This window comes from Taudactylus pleione, unplaced genomic scaffold (assembly GCF_031769625.1).
Source record: "Taudactylus pleione unplaced genomic scaffold, aTauple2 ptg000179l, whole genome shotgun sequence".
Lineage (NCBI taxonomy): Eukaryota > Metazoa > Chordata > Amphibia > Anura > Myobatrachidae > Taudactylus > Taudactylus pleione.
In genome coordinates this window covers 2,670,814-2,691,970 of record NW_028284581.1, presented here as the reverse complement: position 1 = coordinate 2,691,970, position 21,157 = coordinate 2,670,814, and the positions used below count along the sequence as shown (strand labels likewise).

The following is a 21,157-nucleotide window of genomic DNA, read 5'->3' as shown; positions in this document are numbered from 1 at the left end:
CCACACCAGGCCCACAAAGTGAGTTTAATACCGCACTTACAGCCACCAGGCAAGTGGTGGAGCGCTGTATCGGCCTGTGAAAAGGCCGATTCAGATGCCTCCACCGCTCTGGTGGCGAGCTCATGTATTTGCCGGATATGGTTTCGAAAATTGTGGTCCTGTGTGGGATATTTCACAACATCGCCATAAGGAGTGGTGTCCCAATGCAGCCAGAGGATGCCTTACCTGAGGATGGCCCCCCCGAGGTTGGTCGGAGGTCAGTATGTGGGGGGGCCATACGCGATGATGTGGTGGCCCGATATTTTAGGTAATTATTGACCAAACAACAGTGTGTATACCCAATGTGTTATGGTTTTTTGGCGTTCATCTTTTTTGATATTAATTCTTGCCCCATCTTCTGTTTGTTTGCATAATCTTTGCCACTCCCACGATGACTACTTCCTGCTACCCTTCAAAAACCTTTATGTGGAAACTTCGGGAATATATTCTGACACCCATATTGCAACGCCATATTTTTGAAATCATGTGGGCATGGACCTTCGTCAACCAGTTCTTGATTTGTTGTGTGTTTGTTTCCTGTTTTTGGTATGTGGTGTATTTCTGATTATCACTGTGTGTTTTGTTTGTGAGTGACCACTTTGTTTTTTGATTTCTGTTGTGAATAAATATTTGGAGAGTGTAATTTGTTTCCTTTTTGGGCACGTTAGAAGCAAGTGTAAACAAACTCCCAAACATTAATTTTACCTAAGGGGTAACCCAGTAATGAAGCAAGTGGAGCTAAAATGTAATATGTATTCGGGGTACTAACCAACACACCAAGGAATCCTGTACAATCAGTTGCCTTCGTAAGATTGGCCTAAGCAGATTGGGCACCAAATAGGAACCTGTAAAATGTTGTAAACTATCATGTTGTCCACCCCAAAAAAGGAAAATGACATTGGTACTGGGAGGTGTTTCTTGTGCCTGTTTGCCTTCAAAATACAACACACAATCTGTAGTGAGATTCTTTGGCAATCCTTGCTTGAAGAGTACTTATGTCAGTGTAAAGAATCTTGGATTTACTAAAAACGCATGAGACAGAGCGTGAATTAAAACTGATTTATTTGTAAACAATTTGAAAAAATAAATAAAAAAAAACTAATTCCTAAGGAGGACCGCCAGATGGTCAAGGCCCTGCAGAAGCCCGGTGACTTGCTCCCGCATACGTGCCACACACTGACAGATTTCTGCCCGACGCCTCTGTTCCTCTGTGGGTGACAAAAGTTTGGGGATTAATACATCAATAATGAAGCAACATTCAAAAAAAACACTAAACAAGCAAACCAAAACTTAAAAGCTTGTGGCAAAAAAAAACATTACACGGATAAAACCCAGCACCCCAAAATGCCCTAGGCCAAAAATACAAGGGCCCTAAAAAAATGCACACAGGTGTGATATGTGTATGGTGAAATCAGCAGGAACAGGTAAAGACAACCACCAAAAATACCCTAAGGCGACAGAAAGCCAACAAAAATGGGGACGACACATGATTACATACAAACAGTTTGTGGTGCCCAAAACAAAAAAAAAAAACATACCGTTCGGCAAAACGCCAGAGCGAGAAGCCACTCCCTCGACCACCTCGGAGGTGGCTACATTCCCCAAACCTAGGGGCAGGGTGTTTGAAGAATCCTGGGAGGGGGTATTTGGAGGAGGGGCGGATGGAGGAGAGGGTGAATTGGGCTGGAGGGGAAGTAGACCAGAAATCTCGGCCACAGGGTCTGGGGAGGAGGGGGTAATTGAGGAAATGGGGGTTGGAGAGAGGGGCCGGGACCGGCGTCTTGTCTGCCGATGACGCCGTAGTCTTTGCTGTGCCCCTAAAAGATGTAAAATATATTGTGGTTAGTTTCAACAGGAATCCAAATAAAAAAAATATATATATAAGTACAATGACTAAATAGGACAGACATGAAAACATGCACATGCAGATATGACTACAATGACTAAATAGGACAGACATGAAAACATGCACATGCAGATATGACTACAATGACTAAATAGGACAGACATGAAAACATGCACATGCAGATATGACTACAATGACTAAATAGGACAGACATGAAAACATGCACATGCAGATATGACTACAATGACTAAATAGGACAGACATGAAAACATGCACACGCAGTTAGGGCCCACAAGATAAACTTGAAAACCACAGTCCATAAAACTTACTTTCCTCGATCTGCATGCGAAAGCATGCCAGCAAGCGGGGCGTACGCCGGTGCAGGTCCGACCACCTGCGCTACAGCTGGCCAATATATCGGCGTGAGCCGATGGAGCGCAGGCGGCGACGTACCTCCGCATATGCGGAACGCTTTCGGCTATTTGAGATGGGTGGAGGCTGACTGGTGATCCGCCTGTCCATCACCTCCGTGAGCACCAGCAGTTCGCGCCTGGTGAATGCGGCGGATCTCATGATGGCAATGGTGTATTTTTAGAAAATTATTTTTAATAAAGCACCCAAAAAAAAATTTGATTGGCTAATGTATTTGGGAAATTAACAGGACAAATTCTATTGGTTAGTGTATGAGTCATGTGTCCGACAGGGCCACAAATTTCTTGAGAGTTATGATAGGCTTGATGCAGTGACATGCGCAAGCAAATTTAAATAAAGGAATGAACCACAGAAAATTTGTGGGGATACAAACAAATAGAACAATTGTTTAATTGGGGCTAACATGTCTTTTGAACAATAAAAGCGAAGGTTTCAGCCGTACGTATTCTGCGAGTAAACACAAACACGGACAAGATTAAAGTTTATTGCATTGTGTTGAAAAAAAAAAAACAATTAAGCTAATTGATACATTGATTGGCATGATACGATTGAGGGAGGTAGGCAGAAAAAACGAGCAGGTAATCGGAATCTGACAGGCCCACTTCCGGTTTGTACTTGTGCGTGCGTTCCCTTCAAGCCATTTCGGGGATGTACGCTCGCTATTTGGCACGCTCGTTAGTTAGAGGAGGGGTCGCCTGAGTTTGGGGCGGATTTTTAGCTGCGTACGAAAATACGAGCGAGTGCTTGAATTTAAATATTTTTTTACGTACGCCCACTTGCGAGTGGGTCTGAATCAGGGCCATAGTCTAAAATTGGTAATAGTTGTAAGTGCTGCAAATGATAATAAAACACATTTTGGCAACAGTTATATAAAATATTGAACAATAAATAACATGGAGTAACAAACTCATTTGTTGCAGGAAGACAAAAATGTGGCTTCTTTAGCATCTCTGAACCTACCAAAGAAGTAATGTAGGTGAAACATGTTTGGATACGATATAAAGCACAGCAATGCCAATTTATTACATATTTACTACAGTAATACTGAAATAAAAAAAGTATAGTGATTATGCCTTACTGCTTTTATCACTCCAATACTATTCTAAAACTGGCAGAGATGGGGCGGAACAGTTGGCCCTACTACTATTTTAGGTCTTGGATGCATTCCTCATCTGTCATCACCATCTGGCCAAATGTATGTGGCTCCTGTATTAGTTAATTAGAGTATTTTATTTCAGGCCTACTTAAGATCTATTATAGGTTTTATATTCTTACCTGAGTGTTAGTTTGTAGATTAGTTATGGCAACCTGACATACTACACCTGCTGCCCAACGACCTCCTAAAAGGCACATATTAAACTTAAAAGCAAAAATGAAACAACAGCCCCAAAACGACTGTGGGTCTGATTCAGCAAGGATTGCAGTTGCTAATACGTAAGCAATCGTCCGATTGTTGCATTCTGCGCATGCGTGAGCTGGCCACTGTGATCGGGACTGTGATCGCAGCGACTATGACAGGTAGTGCCGTGTGTGGGTGGTGATGGGGGGGTGGTCGGAGAAACGCAGGCGTGCCAGTGTGTTTGAATGCCATTGCATGGGCATGCATAAATTATCCACTGCAATGCCGTACGCAGCCTGAGGCCAGTCTTGCTAAACATTATGGATGTGTGTAAGGTAAAATGGGCGTCTTTCTGTAGTGCTGCGGCAGCATAGCGATTGCAATGGATTAGCATACTATCGCAGTGAGGCTGCATACGTAATCGCTATTGCAATCGCAGATCCGTAATGAATCACTCTTCCCAAAATGCCCTAACATGATCCTCAGTTGCTCCAAAATTCTAAAACATACCACTCAGATCACCCACAAGCCACTCAGAAATCCCCACATGCCACTCAGACCATCCTGAATGCTACTCAGACCTCTCTATATATTCACCACTTCACACTCAGACCTCCCCACATGCCGCTCACATACCATCTGACATTTCTAAATGCAACATGAAACAAAATAGCCCCCACATGATTTATGTGTTACTTCGGCTCTTTTTCAGGTCCATGAATTAGGACCCATGGGAGGTATACATTTTGACTCTTCTTTTTAAGAATGCACAGAGCTGGGGACCGCAGGAGGAGGCTCACTATGCCCTTCATAGCCTGTGGGCTATGTTACTCACCACCTGTGTAGATATATCATTGCCATTCTTAATTTGGTCTCCTGTTTATAGACCCTTGCCATCTGCATTGGCTTTTTGACCATCTATTGGCTACAACCCATCAAATTTTAGGTCTACTGATTTTGGCGGCGATGAATAACACCAGACTTAGCTGGTTTGACTTGGGAACAACAGGTCTAGTTCTATGTAAAAAGAAATGAGATGAAGACCATAACTACTGTTGCTACAACTGCTGACTTACAGGTGTCCAATACAACAATGGCTGCCATCAGATTCCTTCATTATTTGGTACAGTATTTCTGATCAAACTTTGGTGAATCCTATTCAGATTGTGACCCGAATACCTGTATCTGTCAATTTTGCACTAATACATGTAATGTAGTCTGGGCAAGCTGAAACTACCCAACAAAGCTGCTTTGTGTGTTGCAGAAATGGTGATGAGTTTTGTGCCATTAGCAAACAATTGTATGGCTTGTACTGTTTTGTAAATCATTATTAAAGAGAGGGGCATATTTTTTTTTTAAAGGACTTCTGGTGGACTGAGATGGCTACTTTTTAGCTGTGTTCTGCACTTGGCTCCTTCAGCTGCCATTGTACCTGATTCAAAGGCCTGATTCAGAGATTTAAGGAGAAGTACGGCCACTTTGTCTTCACATCATATAAACTGCATGGATACCTGAGTAATCCACAGGTAACTAAGGATATCTGGTAAAATCACTCTGCTGAGGCCAGGAATGCGGAGCTTGTTCTTTTTCGTTGACCCTACTATTCAGGCCTGACCCAGGAATGGCCAATGCAAGATGGCCATCTAAATAATGGAATGTGGCCAGCCCAAGGTAATCATTTGATGGTTTAACCATCAGTGGTTAGTGTGCATGCTCAGTGCACCTCAAAAGATTATGGATGTACAAAGGAGCTTTGCTGTAGTTACTCTGTCCTGGTGTTCACAGCAAAAAGGATGTCATCACCCATTGGATGAGCCATTGGAAGGAGCATGCAGTAGTGGCATGACCTAGGTGTCCCACAGACATTTTAGAGTCAATGGGGCATATTTAATTGGGGCGAGAGGTTTAGCGAGGTAAAAAACCTCACGCCCACTTTTGGAATACTGCAGGTATGCGCGCTCCCGATACCCGCAGTATCCAATTTTAAAAAAGTGGTCATGGGGTTTTCAGCTCTGAAAACCCTGCGCCGTGTAAAAAAAATAAAAAATAGAGTTCGGCACTTACCTGCCCGGGGGTCTCCGGTGGTCTCCGCAGCTCCCGGTGGCCTCCCCTCTGTCTTCTCACTGGAGAGGGGGCTGCTGGGAGGCTCCAGGGGCTGGTGAGAGGGGCAAGGGTTGCTGGGAGATGTAGTTCTCTCAGCGCCCATACCGGGAGGCCACACAGACATTGTGAGGGCCACACAAACCGGGGGTCACACACACACACACTGACATACTCAGTCTGCTGCAGAAGACCCGGCTTCCGCCTTCCGACACTGGATGAAGAAGACGCCGCTTTGAAAGGTAAGTAATTAAGGACTAATTAAGCTAATTGGTAACTTCCAATCACCTAATTAGTCCTCGGGGGGGGGGGGGGGTACTGCTAGGGTGCCAAAGCAAGTCGCGGTGATTGATCACACTTGCTCAGGAGGTGCGTGAAAAAAAACCTACCAGAGCTTAAAAATTTCTTTAAAAAATGCAGCTATTTGAATAGCAGAAAACCCGCACCTGTTGGAAAAACCTTGCAGGTGCGAATTTTTGCTGTTCTCGCACCCAATTGAATATGCCCCAATGAATCTCTCTATATATAGAAAGATGAAAATCCATGTGATTGATTATCACTGCATTCTTATTCTTCAGGATTACTGTTTCTGTCTCATAAATTGTTTACTCCCATTTGTAATTACCTTGGTACATTGTGTATCTTACTACAGTTTGTAATTTAAATGCATATTGTTGTGCTTTACTCTGTTATTGAATGTGTTGAGATCCACCCTCTGGATTCCCTCTTTATCATGGGCTGGGAAAAGATTGGACTGCATTGTCAAATTACCAATATGCATGAGTCTCTCCATACGACTGGGGTATATTGGCCATGCCTTCTTTACCTAATTCCATGCTGTCTCTCCCTGGGCCTGCTCCCCTCACTGTTACTACTTGGTATGCTACTACTTGGAATGTTACTACTTGGAATGTGGGTGTTTTGAACACATCTCTTAAATGGAAAACAAATACTCATCTTAAGCACATGAAAGCAGATGTGATTTATCTCCAGGAGACACATTGGTGATGATTCTCCCATGTGCTATGTGAATTGGAGACTGTGTATCTGCACCATATTGTTAAATGTCTGAATGATACCATTTTACATACAATACAATACAATAATTGAGATAAAGTACCCTAGGAAGGTGCGAAACGCGTTGGTTTTTGTGGAGGAGTCCTGGAAGAAACCAAAGTACCCGGGCCGGCATGTGACAGCATCGAAAGGCACCGTGGCAGCACACAGCAATTTGCCGCATCTGAAGATTGGTGAATCCCACAACTGCAAGAAGAAGACCTCTAGGGAAAGTAATAGGCACAGTGTGCATATTGGGACAACGCATTTTCAGACTCAATACTACACACTTCCATGACTCCAAAAGGACTATAAACATTACCATTTATTATTGTGTTTCAAATACTGTCTTTTCTGTTTATAGTGCTCATTTTGTACTTTTAAAAGTTAAATCCCCTAACTGAGCTGCTTTATGTTCACTTAGCTCAGGAAACCTCTCTTTTGGCATATACAGTTTTCCTCGCCAGTGTTGTTACCAGCGATCCCGTATGCCGCAGCGCATTTATGCATATACTCAGGAAAACATGCTTCGTAGGGGCTTTCTGAACTTTTCACGCATGCATAGTAGCAAATAATCTCTCAACTTTGTGAACATGGGCACTGCGTGCAGTTAGCATCCACCTCTAAATCAGGCCTTCAACATGCTCACTCCTACTCCATATGTACAACTGGCATTAGTGACTTTTTTGTGGTTATTACTCAGATTTGTATACTGGTCCCTTCTCCTGCTTTGATGATGATTGCTAACTTACTATTGACCAGCAACTTATGTATGATGCTGGTATCTTCCATATGGAAGTCGCATCTAATCTTGCACCCTTCACTGGGTCACAACGACTATAAGGTCAAACATTTTGAGACTGCACGTGGACTGTGGGCCTCATTCAGCTTGGATCGCAAGTCTATGGACGCACGTACCCGGTCGATGTTTGCGTTCTGCATGTGCATATACAGTGTGCGTGCACGAACCGGCCGATGCGATTATTAAAGCGAATGCAGCGGAAACGCAGAGCCATCGCAGAGTGATTGACAGGAAGCACCGTTTAGGGGTGGAGAGGGTGGGTGGTTGAAGGAACGCAGGTGTGCCTGTGCGTTCGAATAGCCGTTACAGGGGCGTGCATAATTAAGCCCCTGTGAGGGCATACCCAGCCAGAGGTCTAGATGGCGACAGGAAGTTTCGCAGTTTGTGAGTCAGCTCAACCACAACTGTGCATATGGGTCCAATGTTTCTCGGTGTTACCAATGTTTTTTGCTGACTTGCGGATATATGTAATGGGAAGTGGGCGGCTTTATACAGTGGTGGGTGTCTTGGCATAATACTGCAATCGCATTCATTAATTTCGCAGCGTGCGATTGCAGACTTGCGATCCGTGCTGAATGATGCCTTGTCCTCCTGTTGAAGTATTCCAAGCTATTCATTGCTCCAACCTCTCATCACAATTTAATCAAGCTTCCTTCATTTTACTTTTAAAACTTAAGAGTGGCCCAGTACATACCCCTCTTATGTCCTTTTACGCTCTTGAACCTGGACTGCAAACTTCTGGCTAAGATTTGTGTGTGTAGGCTGCAGCCCATCCTCCAGTAGTTATTAGTTGCCCATCAGCTGGGCAAAGTTGGGGGGAGTCACTCAGTCAGAGGTATTCACTAGGCAATTGCTGCAGTGGCAGCCTCATTGGTGGTCTACCTGGCTGCTAATGTGCAGCTTAAACTCTATGCCACAAGGTATTTGATACAGTCTTTTGGCCTTAAATGTTTACAGTGTTGGGCCACAGAACCTTTGGATTTTAATTTATTAACTTTATATATTTTCTCTATAGTGATCCCTGCACAACAGCTTTCCTGGTGAGACAGTAGTCATAGGGGTGCTCTCGCTGTTGCTTTTCAACCTTGCACTTGATCCCATTCTTAGGGGTCTATTCAGCAATTACTTTTTTACATAAAAAATATGGAAACTATAATTTCTGCATTTTTTTCAGTAAGTTCACTATTCAACAATGGGTTAATGGAGAAGATAACGCAATTATCTTCTCCATTAATTCCCATATCTCAGAATACCGCACTGTACGGATCAGCCATTGATCTCTACAGTGCTTTAACGCTTTTTGCTATTCAGCACAGCAAAAAGCGTTAACTTACTCGAAAAATATTTACTTTATACAACACCATCTCAGAATGGTGTTATATGAAGAAAATACATTTCCTGAAAACTGCAGGGACCGAGGGAAATGTTTCCATAAGTCCCTGCAGGATCATGAAACTCCCCCCAGTCTCCATCCCTGCTTTGCGGTGACCACCGAGGGTAAGTACATCGACAACCTGTCAAACCTGCCTAAATTTATTGAAATGTGTAAACAGGCTTTAGTCTGTATACATTTATATTTGTGCTTTTATAATAAAAATTTATATATACATTTTTAAATATAAATATCACATATATATAAATGTATACAGACTAATATATAAAGCCTGTGTACACTTATCAATCAATTTGGATAGTTTCGACAGTCTCTAGAGTTACTTACTAGTCGGCAGTCCCCGTAAAGCAGGGACGGAGACTATGACTGAGCATGCAGAGAAGCAGCAACAGAGGGTATTGTTTTCGTAAGCCTGAAAATAATGCCTTCTGTAACATCACAGGGACAGCGTGTTATCGCACCTTGCTGTCCCTGCATAAAAAAATGCTGACTAGCTTACATAAAATTTAATAATTGATAAAAAATTGGGACAATGTTGCCCAATAATATTCAGGGCAACATCGTCACTGTTGCTGAATAGTGCCCTTAATATACTTCTGGGTTTTTAGTTCTTCCAGGGCATTTGAATAGAGAGAGAGGAGGTGAAGTTGAATTCCTCTGCAGTTGATGTAAAGTTTCTGAATAATTTACTGGACATAAGTGATTTATTTTTGGTTGCTTGTTGGACTTTTGGATTATCCTCAAGAAATTCCTGGCCCCTGGTTGTTGCATCCAGGACAAATTTGATCTTCTTTGCCTAGTACAACGTCAATTATGTGGGCACAAAAGCATATCATGTATTTGGGTATACAGTTACCATAATCCTGGCTGTCAGTGAGAGGCAAGTGCTGGGCTTTGGACATCTATCATATAGGGCAAATCTACTTAAAATTGCTTTATCCTCTTCAGACTTTGCTGATCCTTTTGATGAGCAGATGTTTCCTCTATCTATATATATATACTGTATATATATATATATATATATATATATATTACATGTATGGCATATATTGTAACCGGAGTGGGGACTGAGGCCCTGATTCAGACCCGCTCGCTGGTCTGAATGGCGTTTTATTTTTTGGACCGGCCTTCTGGCCGCTCGCCAAGCTGTGAGTGACCACCCACAGCGTTAGCCAGCGGCCAGGTGATGGTCGCGATGGTCCCGACCATCGGGCTGGCGACAAGAACCTTGTGGTAGGGTCTTGTCTGCCGCAAGCCCCAGTGAGCTTCCGGCTCTAAAAGAGTGATGTCAGTAGGGCCGCCCCCAAACAGCAGGTGTTCCTTCGGGAACGCCTCCGTTTGGCAAGCCACCCCCACGACACGACTACAAAACGAGGTGAGCTGTCGATCAACATCGACAGCCGCCCCGTTTGTAGTGAGCCCCGGTGCGAGTGAATTTCTCACTCGCTCCGGGGCTCGCGCAGTGCGCACTACCCGGCCATCGACCCGTGTGCGCGCGCTATGCGCTTGCGAGCGGGTCTGAATCAGGCCCAGAATCCCTATTATTCATCATGCCATATGTTAGTGGGCAATTCTGCATTTCAAGATGGCATTTCAGTCTACCCCTTCTCACAGTGGAATAGGGCAAAACTTACTAGGGTTGAATAACTCTTGGACGTGTCTACTAAAAAAACTTTTACTTTTCAGGGAGCTTGTGACAAGTATGCAGTGGTTGACCCATTTCCTCTGGCATTCCTACAGTGGTCTGACTCACCTGTCCTCTCCCCTGGCATAATTCCTTTGTCTTATTGCTCTGTCTCCCAACCCTCTTGCATAAAGCCATCTCTATTCACTACTCATTTCTAAGAGAACCATTGGGTTATAGCAACAGAAATATTGTGCTGGCACAGTTTGGAGCTGTTTTATACATTTACTCTCTGATATGAAACTCAGATCTACAAAGGAGACCCACCTGTAATCACTGAGCTACTCTTACTGGATGGATCCATTATCTGTTTATGCTGGATTATTGTTAGAGATGTTTTGACTAATAAAGAAAAAAAAATAAATGTAAGTGCATATCTTCTTTCCAACTATCAGTGCCAACTGACAGGTGTGATAAATCAATCAATAAACAGTCATTGATAAAAAGTCAGCTTTTTATTTAATCTTTGACATCTATTATCTTGTTCAGTTTTCAAATCAATTAACAAGTCAATTCAATAAAAAGTCTCTATAAGTCAAATATTGTGTGTAACCGCCAGTGAGGCCAAGTATTCTTTTCTATAAAGCAGACTTGCACTTACTAAATTTGCACATTCTAAATACTTTTTCCCCAGAGTGCTTTATATGTTTAGTTTCATCCTGCATTATGATGGAATGGTTTACATGATTTATTTGACTTACTTAAGTACAGAAAAATACTGGGCAAGCCTGCATATATTAGTCAATCTGACAAGAGGATCGAAGCCTGAAATACAACTGAATCTTCTAGAATTCAGAAATATATATGTAAAAACTACTAAACAGGAGTTAAGCTGGTCACACACTAGACCAACTTACATCCAACCAGCCAACTAGTTGATTGGTTGGAATGAAAATCTGGTAAGGTATGGGAGTAAACGATGATCAGAAATTTGCTCCTAAATGCCAGAAACAGATGAAAATGGTCGTTCAGACAAGTTTGTTAAATGTTTGATATAAACTATTTGTTCAAACAACAGTTTTGTTCCATTTTCCAGCATTTGGGAGCAAATTGCTGATTGTATATCTTACCAGATTTTCATTCCAACCAATCAACTAGTTGGCTGGTTGGACAGATAATCTTTAGATGTGTGGCCAGCTTTAGAGTGTTTGCCATTGTTTGTAACCTTGTCATGTATAAGGAAAGGTGTTGCCCTATGTTATCAAGGGTATAGGGTCACAAGGTCGAGACATAGTATGTGTACAGTATCTCAACATCACAATCCCTGTGCCAGCTTTCTGATAGGGGTTTCATGCTCCTTACAGAATTCTAACCGTAGGAGTGTTATAACTTGAAACGTGCCACTTACCGGGATGCCTAAAACTATAACATTTGAACAAGGAAAAATGCTTTAAGGAGCATTAAACCCTTGTCAGGATCCCTGTGCCGGAATTGTGAAGTCGCCAAACTCACTGTACACATATTGAGTGTCCACCTCCCATATCCAACCCATGCCAGGCACTTTACAGCTCAGAAAGGAGTCCTGCAGTGTCCTTCAGTAATCTTGCAGATAAGAAGAGCATTAAGGGAAAAAAATATATTTGAAGAATCTACCTATATGAATGTTTTTATTATTTGTATGTGTTTGTATGAAGCAATTTGCATGTAGTTAGAGTGGCTACTCTAACTACATTTTAGACTTTAACTTTAATCCTTGGTGTGAGTAGGTACAATGTTATGAAGCAGGCCTGACTATACAAACAGCACATGAAAACTGTATTAAGAATAACAAGTCTTCTACAATTTACACCAACAATATCACTGCACATATTCATACATTTCCTTCACTTATTTTACCAAGAGTAGTAATTCATAGACACATAGGGCAATATTAACTAAACAGGAAGAGATATTATTTATTGTTTATACATTGCCAACAATTTATGCAGCCCTGTATATTAAATATTGGTCATTCACATCAGCCCCTGCCCCATCAGAGCGAACAGTATAAAACTGCCTAGCAACCAACCACATACACATTTTAGTCAGCAACTAACTAACCTACCGTTATGTTTTTGGTTCTTTTTGTGCTTAAGTTGTAGAGCAGAAAGGGGTTTGTTATGTATCACAAGGGTTTTACTCCTTAGTAAATTTCAATTAAATAGTTTGTTGATGGAAAGGTTCAAACTTTTAATCTGGAATATATCTCAATGTTTGATAACCATGTGCAATCTTGCACAGTTTTACTTTGACAATTATGAACACAAATCACTCAGTGCTTGTCCTAAGTTACACAGTTTTGAAGATCTAAAACCTTATTAACCTTTATTTTACACAAGGTCTAAATGATAAATCATTAACCTTTCTGTATTTCGCATAGACTTAACAATGAAATATTTATCTCTTCATCCATATTTGCAAAGTGTAATCTCTCTGATAGTTTATGCCCTGGTAAATTGATGATAATGATTTGTAATTGAAGATAAGCATTTTCTTACTGGTGCACCTTTTTATTTACTATTGCAAAAAGGGAAGAAGCGCAAGTTTTAGTATTTAAAATAATTAATTTAGTGCCATTTTGAAACCCCACAGAGGACCACTGATAATGGGCTTGATTCAGAGTATCACAGTGTTAGCATCAGCGATGCAAACATATGCTGATGCTGTAGGTGTCTGAGGACAAAAGACACCTCCTGGCAACATCCCAGATCCAAGTGCTGTGCCCGAGGGGACGCAGCATCTGATCACCATCGCGACAGCCGCAGTCATCGATCATCTGAATAAGCCTAAACTTACACAAAATGGCAGACGGAACTCCTTTGCTGGGGCAAGGAAGTCTGCGTCAGAAGATGCAGACCATGGCCTCAGCACTGCCACAAAACGGAGGTGACATTCCCCCATTTTGTGAAACTAAGCCCATCGCTGCCTCCTCCCAGCCACCAAACGGCTGTGGACTGTCACTCACCTGACGCCTGCAGCCGCACTGCATGCGAGTACGCAGGACATGATCTGCACATGCGTAGTACAGGTCCTGCGTAAATAAAACAGCATACAAACACTGACCACCCCCAATGACCATAAGACAGGGGTGCATGAGCTTTTACAGATGTCCTACTTCTAGACCAGCCTCCCAGGAGCCAGAGAGTCATATGCTCGAAAAAAAAAATCTGCCCTTATTTCCGCTACAAATAAATTGTGTGATTATAAAGTTACAGTTTTCTTTATCAAGTTTTTAAAATAACATACTATGTAAGAAAAAATGCATGTACTTGTTGCATCAGTTAGCACTCTGCTCGGCCGGGAAGAGACGAGGGGTGTGCCGCGAGGCCAGGCCCTGCAACTCGCGCCACGCCACCTTGAAACGTAACCATGCCCTCTTCGAGAACGCCCGCACCTAATGTGTGCGCACAGAGCGGACTACCAGGGCTGATCTACAGCCCGAGTCCGTCCCTGTCCAATACAATGTAAAACTTTAACAGGCCGGGCTTGATTTCAGCATCTGGCTACTAATACAAAGGGTCTGATTCAGAGATGCAGCTGTGCAATACTGTCCAACAACATGTAAATGCAGCAGGAGGTGTCTGGAGGAAATAGACAACACCATGCTGCATCTGAGAGATTTGAGTGCAGCGTCTGTAGACGCTGCCTCTGATCACCATCGGTGGTCTCTTTGGCCAGCTGCATAAACTGAAGCTTACTTCAGCCTGGCCAGAGCCTGGTTACTTATAAGGCCAGGAAATCCACCAACCCTGGCCTCGCCCCTCCCAGAAAACGGGGGCGTCAGGAACGTTAGCCAGAAACGCCTCCGCTGGGCCCCCCAAAACCGCAGCCTATCAATCAGGCTGCGGCTGGGAGACACTGCGAGTGAACTCACATATGGAGGGCTGCACATGCACAGTACACATCCTGCGCAGTCCTCCAACAATCGGAGTTGTGCGCTAATCATCGGATTAGCGTACAGCTCTGAATCAGGCCCAAAGTACGAATGCACTAAGGGCACGCATATAATCGCATAGCTGATAGATGCTGACTTGTTCATGTTAAAGGATGGAAACACCAGGCAACGATAATAAGAAAAGAGCTGTATTTGGAAAGTTTTTCCTTTTTTTGAAACATATTTACTATATGCAACAAATAATGGGAAAATTAGTTTCTGAATTACTGCCAAGGGGCACAGCCACTGAACGAAGTCCAGCACTGGTCTATACTCCACTGGATAAACAGGGTCCGATGATTGAGTGGTGGCCCCTAACCACCTCAATCTTTGTTCTGCCACTGCCTATACAAACATATCAGTACAAAGGCAGCCTAAATAGTGTTTCCCTTGCAATGCACAGGCCTCTAGCGGGGGCATGAGAAGACAACATGCATCCACAGGCCTAGCCACCAAATCTACTGGCTGAAAAAAGCTAGACCTCAGAAATATTTACCAAAATTAGCAATAGTAATTACCGGGACGTAGTTATGAGTCTCAATACTGACATCGGAATCCCGGCAAGGGGCTTAAGATAGACATCGAAATACCGACGCTTATCTTAATTCCGACGCAGGAATGCCAGCCTGAACGAGGTTAGCCTAGGAGGGGAGGGTTAGGTTTAGGGAGCGTAGCAGGGTTAGGTTAGGAGGGTTGAGGTTAGGCACCCCTAGGGGTGAGGGTTATGTACTCCCAGGGGGAGGTTAGGGTTAGGCACCTCTCCCCGACAATGTTAGGTTTAGGGAGCGGTAAGAGGGGGATAGGGTTAGGTACTCCCGGGGGGAGGTTAGGGGTAGGCACTAGGAGGGGGGAAGGTTAGGGTTAGGCACCACTAAGGAATGGTTAGGGTTAGGGGGGGAGAGGGGCAGGCATGGGGTACTTACCTGCCCTGTCGGGATCTTCTCCTTTCGGGCTGCCGGCGTCGGGACTTCATACCCATTCCTTAATTACCAATATACTGTAATTAGAACAATATACTAATTGTAGGGCCCTACTCATTCAGCACCAGTGACCTAGCACATTATAATAGATACTAAACAACACTAAAAATAAGTTCTAGTACTGTACTCTGTTTTAGTAATTCAAGTGTTTAGAGACAATAGAAATTCAAATAGTTATTTAAATGTGAAACTATTAATGGATCCAAAAATATGTACCCATTTCCAAAATGCTATTACTAAGGCAAGATACCATACATGACAGTTACATCCACATCTTCACTGTACACACACTTGACAATACCCTGTACGTCACCTAATAAGATTGTCCAAGTTGATCTAAAACCATTAAAGGGGACATACACCTTTGGATGAGTTTATCTTCCAGTATTTATTTTATAACAGATAACACTGAGGTCTGCTCATTGCAAACAATTGCACTTATATAGCAGTTCTGTTGTCTATCTAAAGCTGGGTACACACTTAAACGATATCGACCCGATTTTGTCGGGCATATCGTTAAGTGTGTATGCTCGATTTGCACGCTCCCATGGTCGCATGCGATATCTTCTGGTTGGCCGTGCTGCATGGTCAATCAGAAGATATCGTGGACGATGCCATGCTGCCAAATGCTTCATGGTCTCCTACATCACACCGTCGCCATCTGCATCGTACAAGTGTGTATGCAGATCCCGGCGCCCGTTGGAGCAGCCGGATACACATAGTTCTGCTGTGTAGCTGGCTTAAGGGTAAGGACAATAAGTGACACTGATTAGAAAATAACGTTGTCTGAAGGTGACCCTCCCCTTTAAAAGTTATAAATTGGGAGAAAAACAAGGTTCAGTGTAGAAACAAGGCCTTTGCCATCTATGTAAAATGACAATAATAGGTCACAGAGCAGTTATTTCTACATTTGAAACAGCAAGTAGCCGTTTTAAATTAATGATAAAACAAATTAAGGATTATGTAAAGCTACAGTGTAAGAAATGCACATACAGTATGGTATAATCCATTGTAAACAATCACGTTTGTTGTGTAATAAAGGTAAATAAGTATTGTTGATTGCTCACAGTTTCAGCACATTTGTTAGGAAAGAAATGATTTATAATAGTGGTCTTGGTTATTCATAAAAACTGCCACAGACAATATCACAGTGTTTTTCTTCCCTCTATAATATAAAGCCATGTCCCACAAAATGGAATGTAGATAGAGAATGTAATTATAACACTTCTGGCTTTATCAAGGCAACATGTCTTCATCACAAAACGGCTATAGATTTTACATTCTTTGTGCCTGTGTTTGTAAATAAAAGAAAAGAAAGCCAAACATAGCAAGAAATATATGGGGGTATGTATTAAGACCGGAATTAGCTATGGGATTATTTTTCTTCCTAGTTTATCAATAGGAATTGACTGTTGATAAATATAAACCAAAAGCTTGTCCTGCAATTGAACAATTTTGGGAATGATGTATTAAAGGCAAATATTATATTCCAGATTGGCAGGTCTCTGTTCACTCACAACAATCAACATTTTGTTTACATCTATCTAAACTAATTGGGCTTTGGTAATGAACAAATCGCCATGCTCTGGTTCAATTTATGTCTTTATTAAATCTCCTCTGATTATCCTAAGGGGATTTCGCAACCATCTGGCATAGTCAAACATGGTGAGAAGAACACACAACATTTTAGGTGAAGGCTGCACATAATCTCATGGCACCTTACACCCAAGCCCCCCACCTTTACACTCTCCCACAATACAGAGATCAGGTTAATATAGGACGGTAGTGGATTTCTTCAATACAAAGACCCCATGGTTCAAAAACAAAAAGTGCAAGATTATCCAAATAATTTACTTTTGTGGGCATTTAGGCAATTTATAAAGCACAGAAAATAGTGAGCTATGGAGTAACTGCAGACAAGCAGGCAGTGATGTTTCTTTTTCCCAACACTGTAGCCTAAGTAGTCCTACCACACTGGAGCTTCAGTGAAAAAGTAGATTTAAATGTGAGTAACTTAGGTAAAATATATATACATGTTAATTCTCTGCTACTGAAAGATTCCACCAATCCCCCATCTTTGTGGTGCTGTGAACGCCTGAATCTCATAACTGGGACAAGTACAAATCTCTTCTGGTAACCTAACAGATAATTACACTGGTTCTCTGCATACACAACATTAAGTGATAGGATATCCAGTATATATATATATATATATATATATATACACATGATTACACACTTCAATTAGAAGCCAAGGAATTGCTTAAGAAAATACAGCCTTGAAACTGATTTTTTTCTTGGTGTAAATAATATTTACCTTTTATACTACTAAATGTCATTGTGCAGTTCTTAAGGGGTTGGGTATGATATGCCGGTGTATGAGATACCGGTGGTAGAAATACTGATGCCGGCACCTTGATCGTGCAGAATCCCGACAGAGTGAAGTAAATACCCTAACCCTCCCTAACCCTCCTTTGGTGGTACCTAACCCTACCCTCCCCCTGGTGGTGCCTAACCCTAACCTCCCCCCAATGGTGCCTAACCCTACCCACCGTTCTCGCACCCTAAACCTAAGCCTCCCTGGGGGGGTGCCTAACCCTAACCTCCACCCGCCTAACCCTTCTCGGGGGGTGCCTAGCCCACCCGGGGAGGATCCTAAAACTGAGCCCCCCATCCCCGGGCTAAGTGTAATAGTTCCTGCAGCCTTATGTTCGGGATGCCGGACGTCAGTATCCTTATATGTTCGCCATTGCGGCGCCGGCATTATGCCGGGTGTAGGGATCTCGGAGTCATATATCGATGTCCGGGATCCCGTCCGCCGGTATCTGAAACGTATCACATTCTTAAGTACCAGTGACACTGACCTTAGGATCTAATAAAATATAACTTAAGTAAATACAAAAACTAAAATATGGATAGAAGCAAGATAAAACATGTTGACAGAGATTATACATGGTAAAGTGTAGAACAGGCAAAGCTTGTGGACTTATGTTTTTTTTACAACCTCATTAACTATAATGTTTGCGATTTTATATAGTGCATATTGTACCTATTGCTTTAGAAACGTACCGCATTGGGGTGTGAATTATTTTAAAGTGGTCCCTGACAAAATATTTCTGTAATTACTGTAATTATCCGATGATCACTGCATGAATTATATTTCAGCTACTCTACAAATTGTGAATATCAAGTACATTACACACCAACCTGTAAGATCTATGACACTGATACTTGTGCCTGTAACATCAGTACACAGCATGAATTATACTTTCTGATACATATTTTCAATATGGGCTCAAAAGGTTAATAATTAGATGTAAAAGGGAACTCCGCAATATGATTTCAAATTATTGTTAATACATTTATGGTTTTAACTTTACTATGAAAAAAATAACTATGTATTGAAATTGTTTCTAACCTATCTACTTGTTATAGATACCGTTTTCCGCTAACATGCTGTATAATATTTTCTATTGATTATAATAGAAGTTGTCAGGCAGCCACAAATACTGTTAAAAAATTTTTGTGAAACATTGTTGCTGAACTTTGCAATACATTTAACTAAAGCTGGGTACACACATCATATGGCGGTTCGACCCAGCAATGCGACGTCCAATGTAATGATACATAGCGCGCACCGTACACACTGCACGATATGGCGTACAATGAAGCAATGTATCATTACATACTACATGTAGCTACACTGCGTCGTTCATTGCATCATCCCAACTGCTGTGCAACACAGCAGATGGGACAATGCGACGATCAACGGCCTGCAACAACGGATCCTAGGTAGCCACTATACAATGTGTACAATATATCATTCCAATCCACATCAGAATTATATATCTGTTTGTCCCCTATCAAACAATAGTCATTCAGAATATGCTGTATGTAGTGTTTTCATAGTTGAATCTCTCCTGTGTTAGGGAAGAGGCATTACCCTTTATTTTAATGTATTACGGTAACATACAGCTGTATGTGACACTACCCTTAATGTTGCAGAGAATATATATGAATTATATATTTCAATGTTTTTCTATCGTTAGACAGCATAATGACGCATAACAATATTTGAAAACTAATTTAATATAAATTGTGAGACATGAATAAAATATATAACTTGTTGCACAATCTCAGCTCTACAGTGAGTGAAAATGTACTATAAATAGATGGAAAATGGAGCGTTCTAATATAACTAAGCTTAGTGTCACATGGGCATTTTTCCCTCCAGTAATATGCAGTACAAATAATATTTAGTGATACATACAGTATAACGGAGGAAGGCACACGCCTGTAAAAAAAATTGCTGCATAAATCCTGCTGCAAAGCGGCAGAAAATCAGTGTGTGTAATAGCGCCATTTAGTAACAGACCCCTTAGTGTTAGTGAAGGGTATCTTACTATTTGCAGTTTTTTTCCGTTTATGAGCAACTTAATTTTGCTATTTTCTTTATGTAGCACATAAATCTGTGTGTGATTAAATGAGCCTCTGCCAGGAAAGATGCTGTACTACAACACAACAGTGTGATACCAGCCCAACGAAAGGACCCAAAAGAAAGAGAAACAGCATATAAATGTGATAGCTGAACAAGCCGCAATAAAACAGATGAGTGATGCTTGTAGCAGATATCCGTGTACAATGACCAGTACAGTAAAACAGCTTGCCCCCTCATTTGAAAAGACTGCAAGTAAGTATATTATAAAAACTATATACATACATTTCCTATGTATTATGAATTGTTTCCTAGTGGATCTGATGCTTTATTAAATGCCCACTAGAGTAATATAAAGTAATTTCTGTTCTGCGTACTCATACTAAGGTTACATGCAGTGTGCCACAAGTGTAATGCAGCTTAAGAATCATCTACTGAGGCTGATACATGTATACAATTACAGTATTAGATTAGCCCATCATCTCGGCGGGTTCAGTGACCAGCTTGGAGCCATCCCATGACGTCTTGAACTGCTCAGGAACAGGGAATTCTTTCTGCAGAAAGATAAAAACAATGGAGATAAATGACAAACTCAGGGGTACAACCCATAAATGTAGAGAATGTGACTGTATGAACGCCTATGTCTCTAGAAGTCAGACTATCCCACATCATGAACTTCTGCTCATTACATCTCCCAGAAAGTAGTTGCTGTAGCATAGAGCTATAAATCACGCTGAGTTCACAGACAGTGCAGCTGGCACAGGATTTCTCAGCCATTGCTTTCTCTATGCAGCAGACACATAAATGCTATTCCTACCATGGGTCTATATTACATACTGCAAAACGTCTGTGGTGCAGCTCAAAATCCTCTATGGTAGTGCTCTGCTCCTCCATTTACACATGTGCGTCTATGTGTGCGCCAAAGTGTATGAAGCATTGGTGGGAACGCATCTCATTCTATATTTTAGATAGTATGCACTGTGTAAAATAAAAGATGCTGAAAATTAACGGGCAAAAATAATACCCAATCTTTCCCTGTATACTAAAATGATACATATTTATTTCAATATGATCTATCTGTCCTAATAAAAATAATACCCAATCTTTCCCTGTATACTAAAATGATAATACATATTTA

At 41.8% G+C, this 21,157-nt stretch overlaps 1 protein-coding gene across 3 annotated transcripts in view; it reads right to left on the bottom strand.

Moving 5' to 3' along the window:
- Positions 1-11,127: 11,127 nt before the first annotated feature.
- The window catches only part of CAP2 (cyclase associated actin cytoskeleton regulatory protein 2), a 180,558-nt gene continuing 170,528 nt past the window's right edge, over positions 11,128-21,157 (bottom strand). For all 3 annotated transcript variants that reach the window (XM_088475831.1, XM_088475833.1, XM_088475832.1), the window contains exon 13: positions 11,128-20,573. In XM_088475831.1, the coding sequence (XP_088331957.1) occupies positions 20,490-20,573 (84 nt within the window). In that variant the 3' untranslated portion in view covers positions 11,128-20,489. The remainder of the gene's footprint in view (positions 20,574-21,157) is intronic.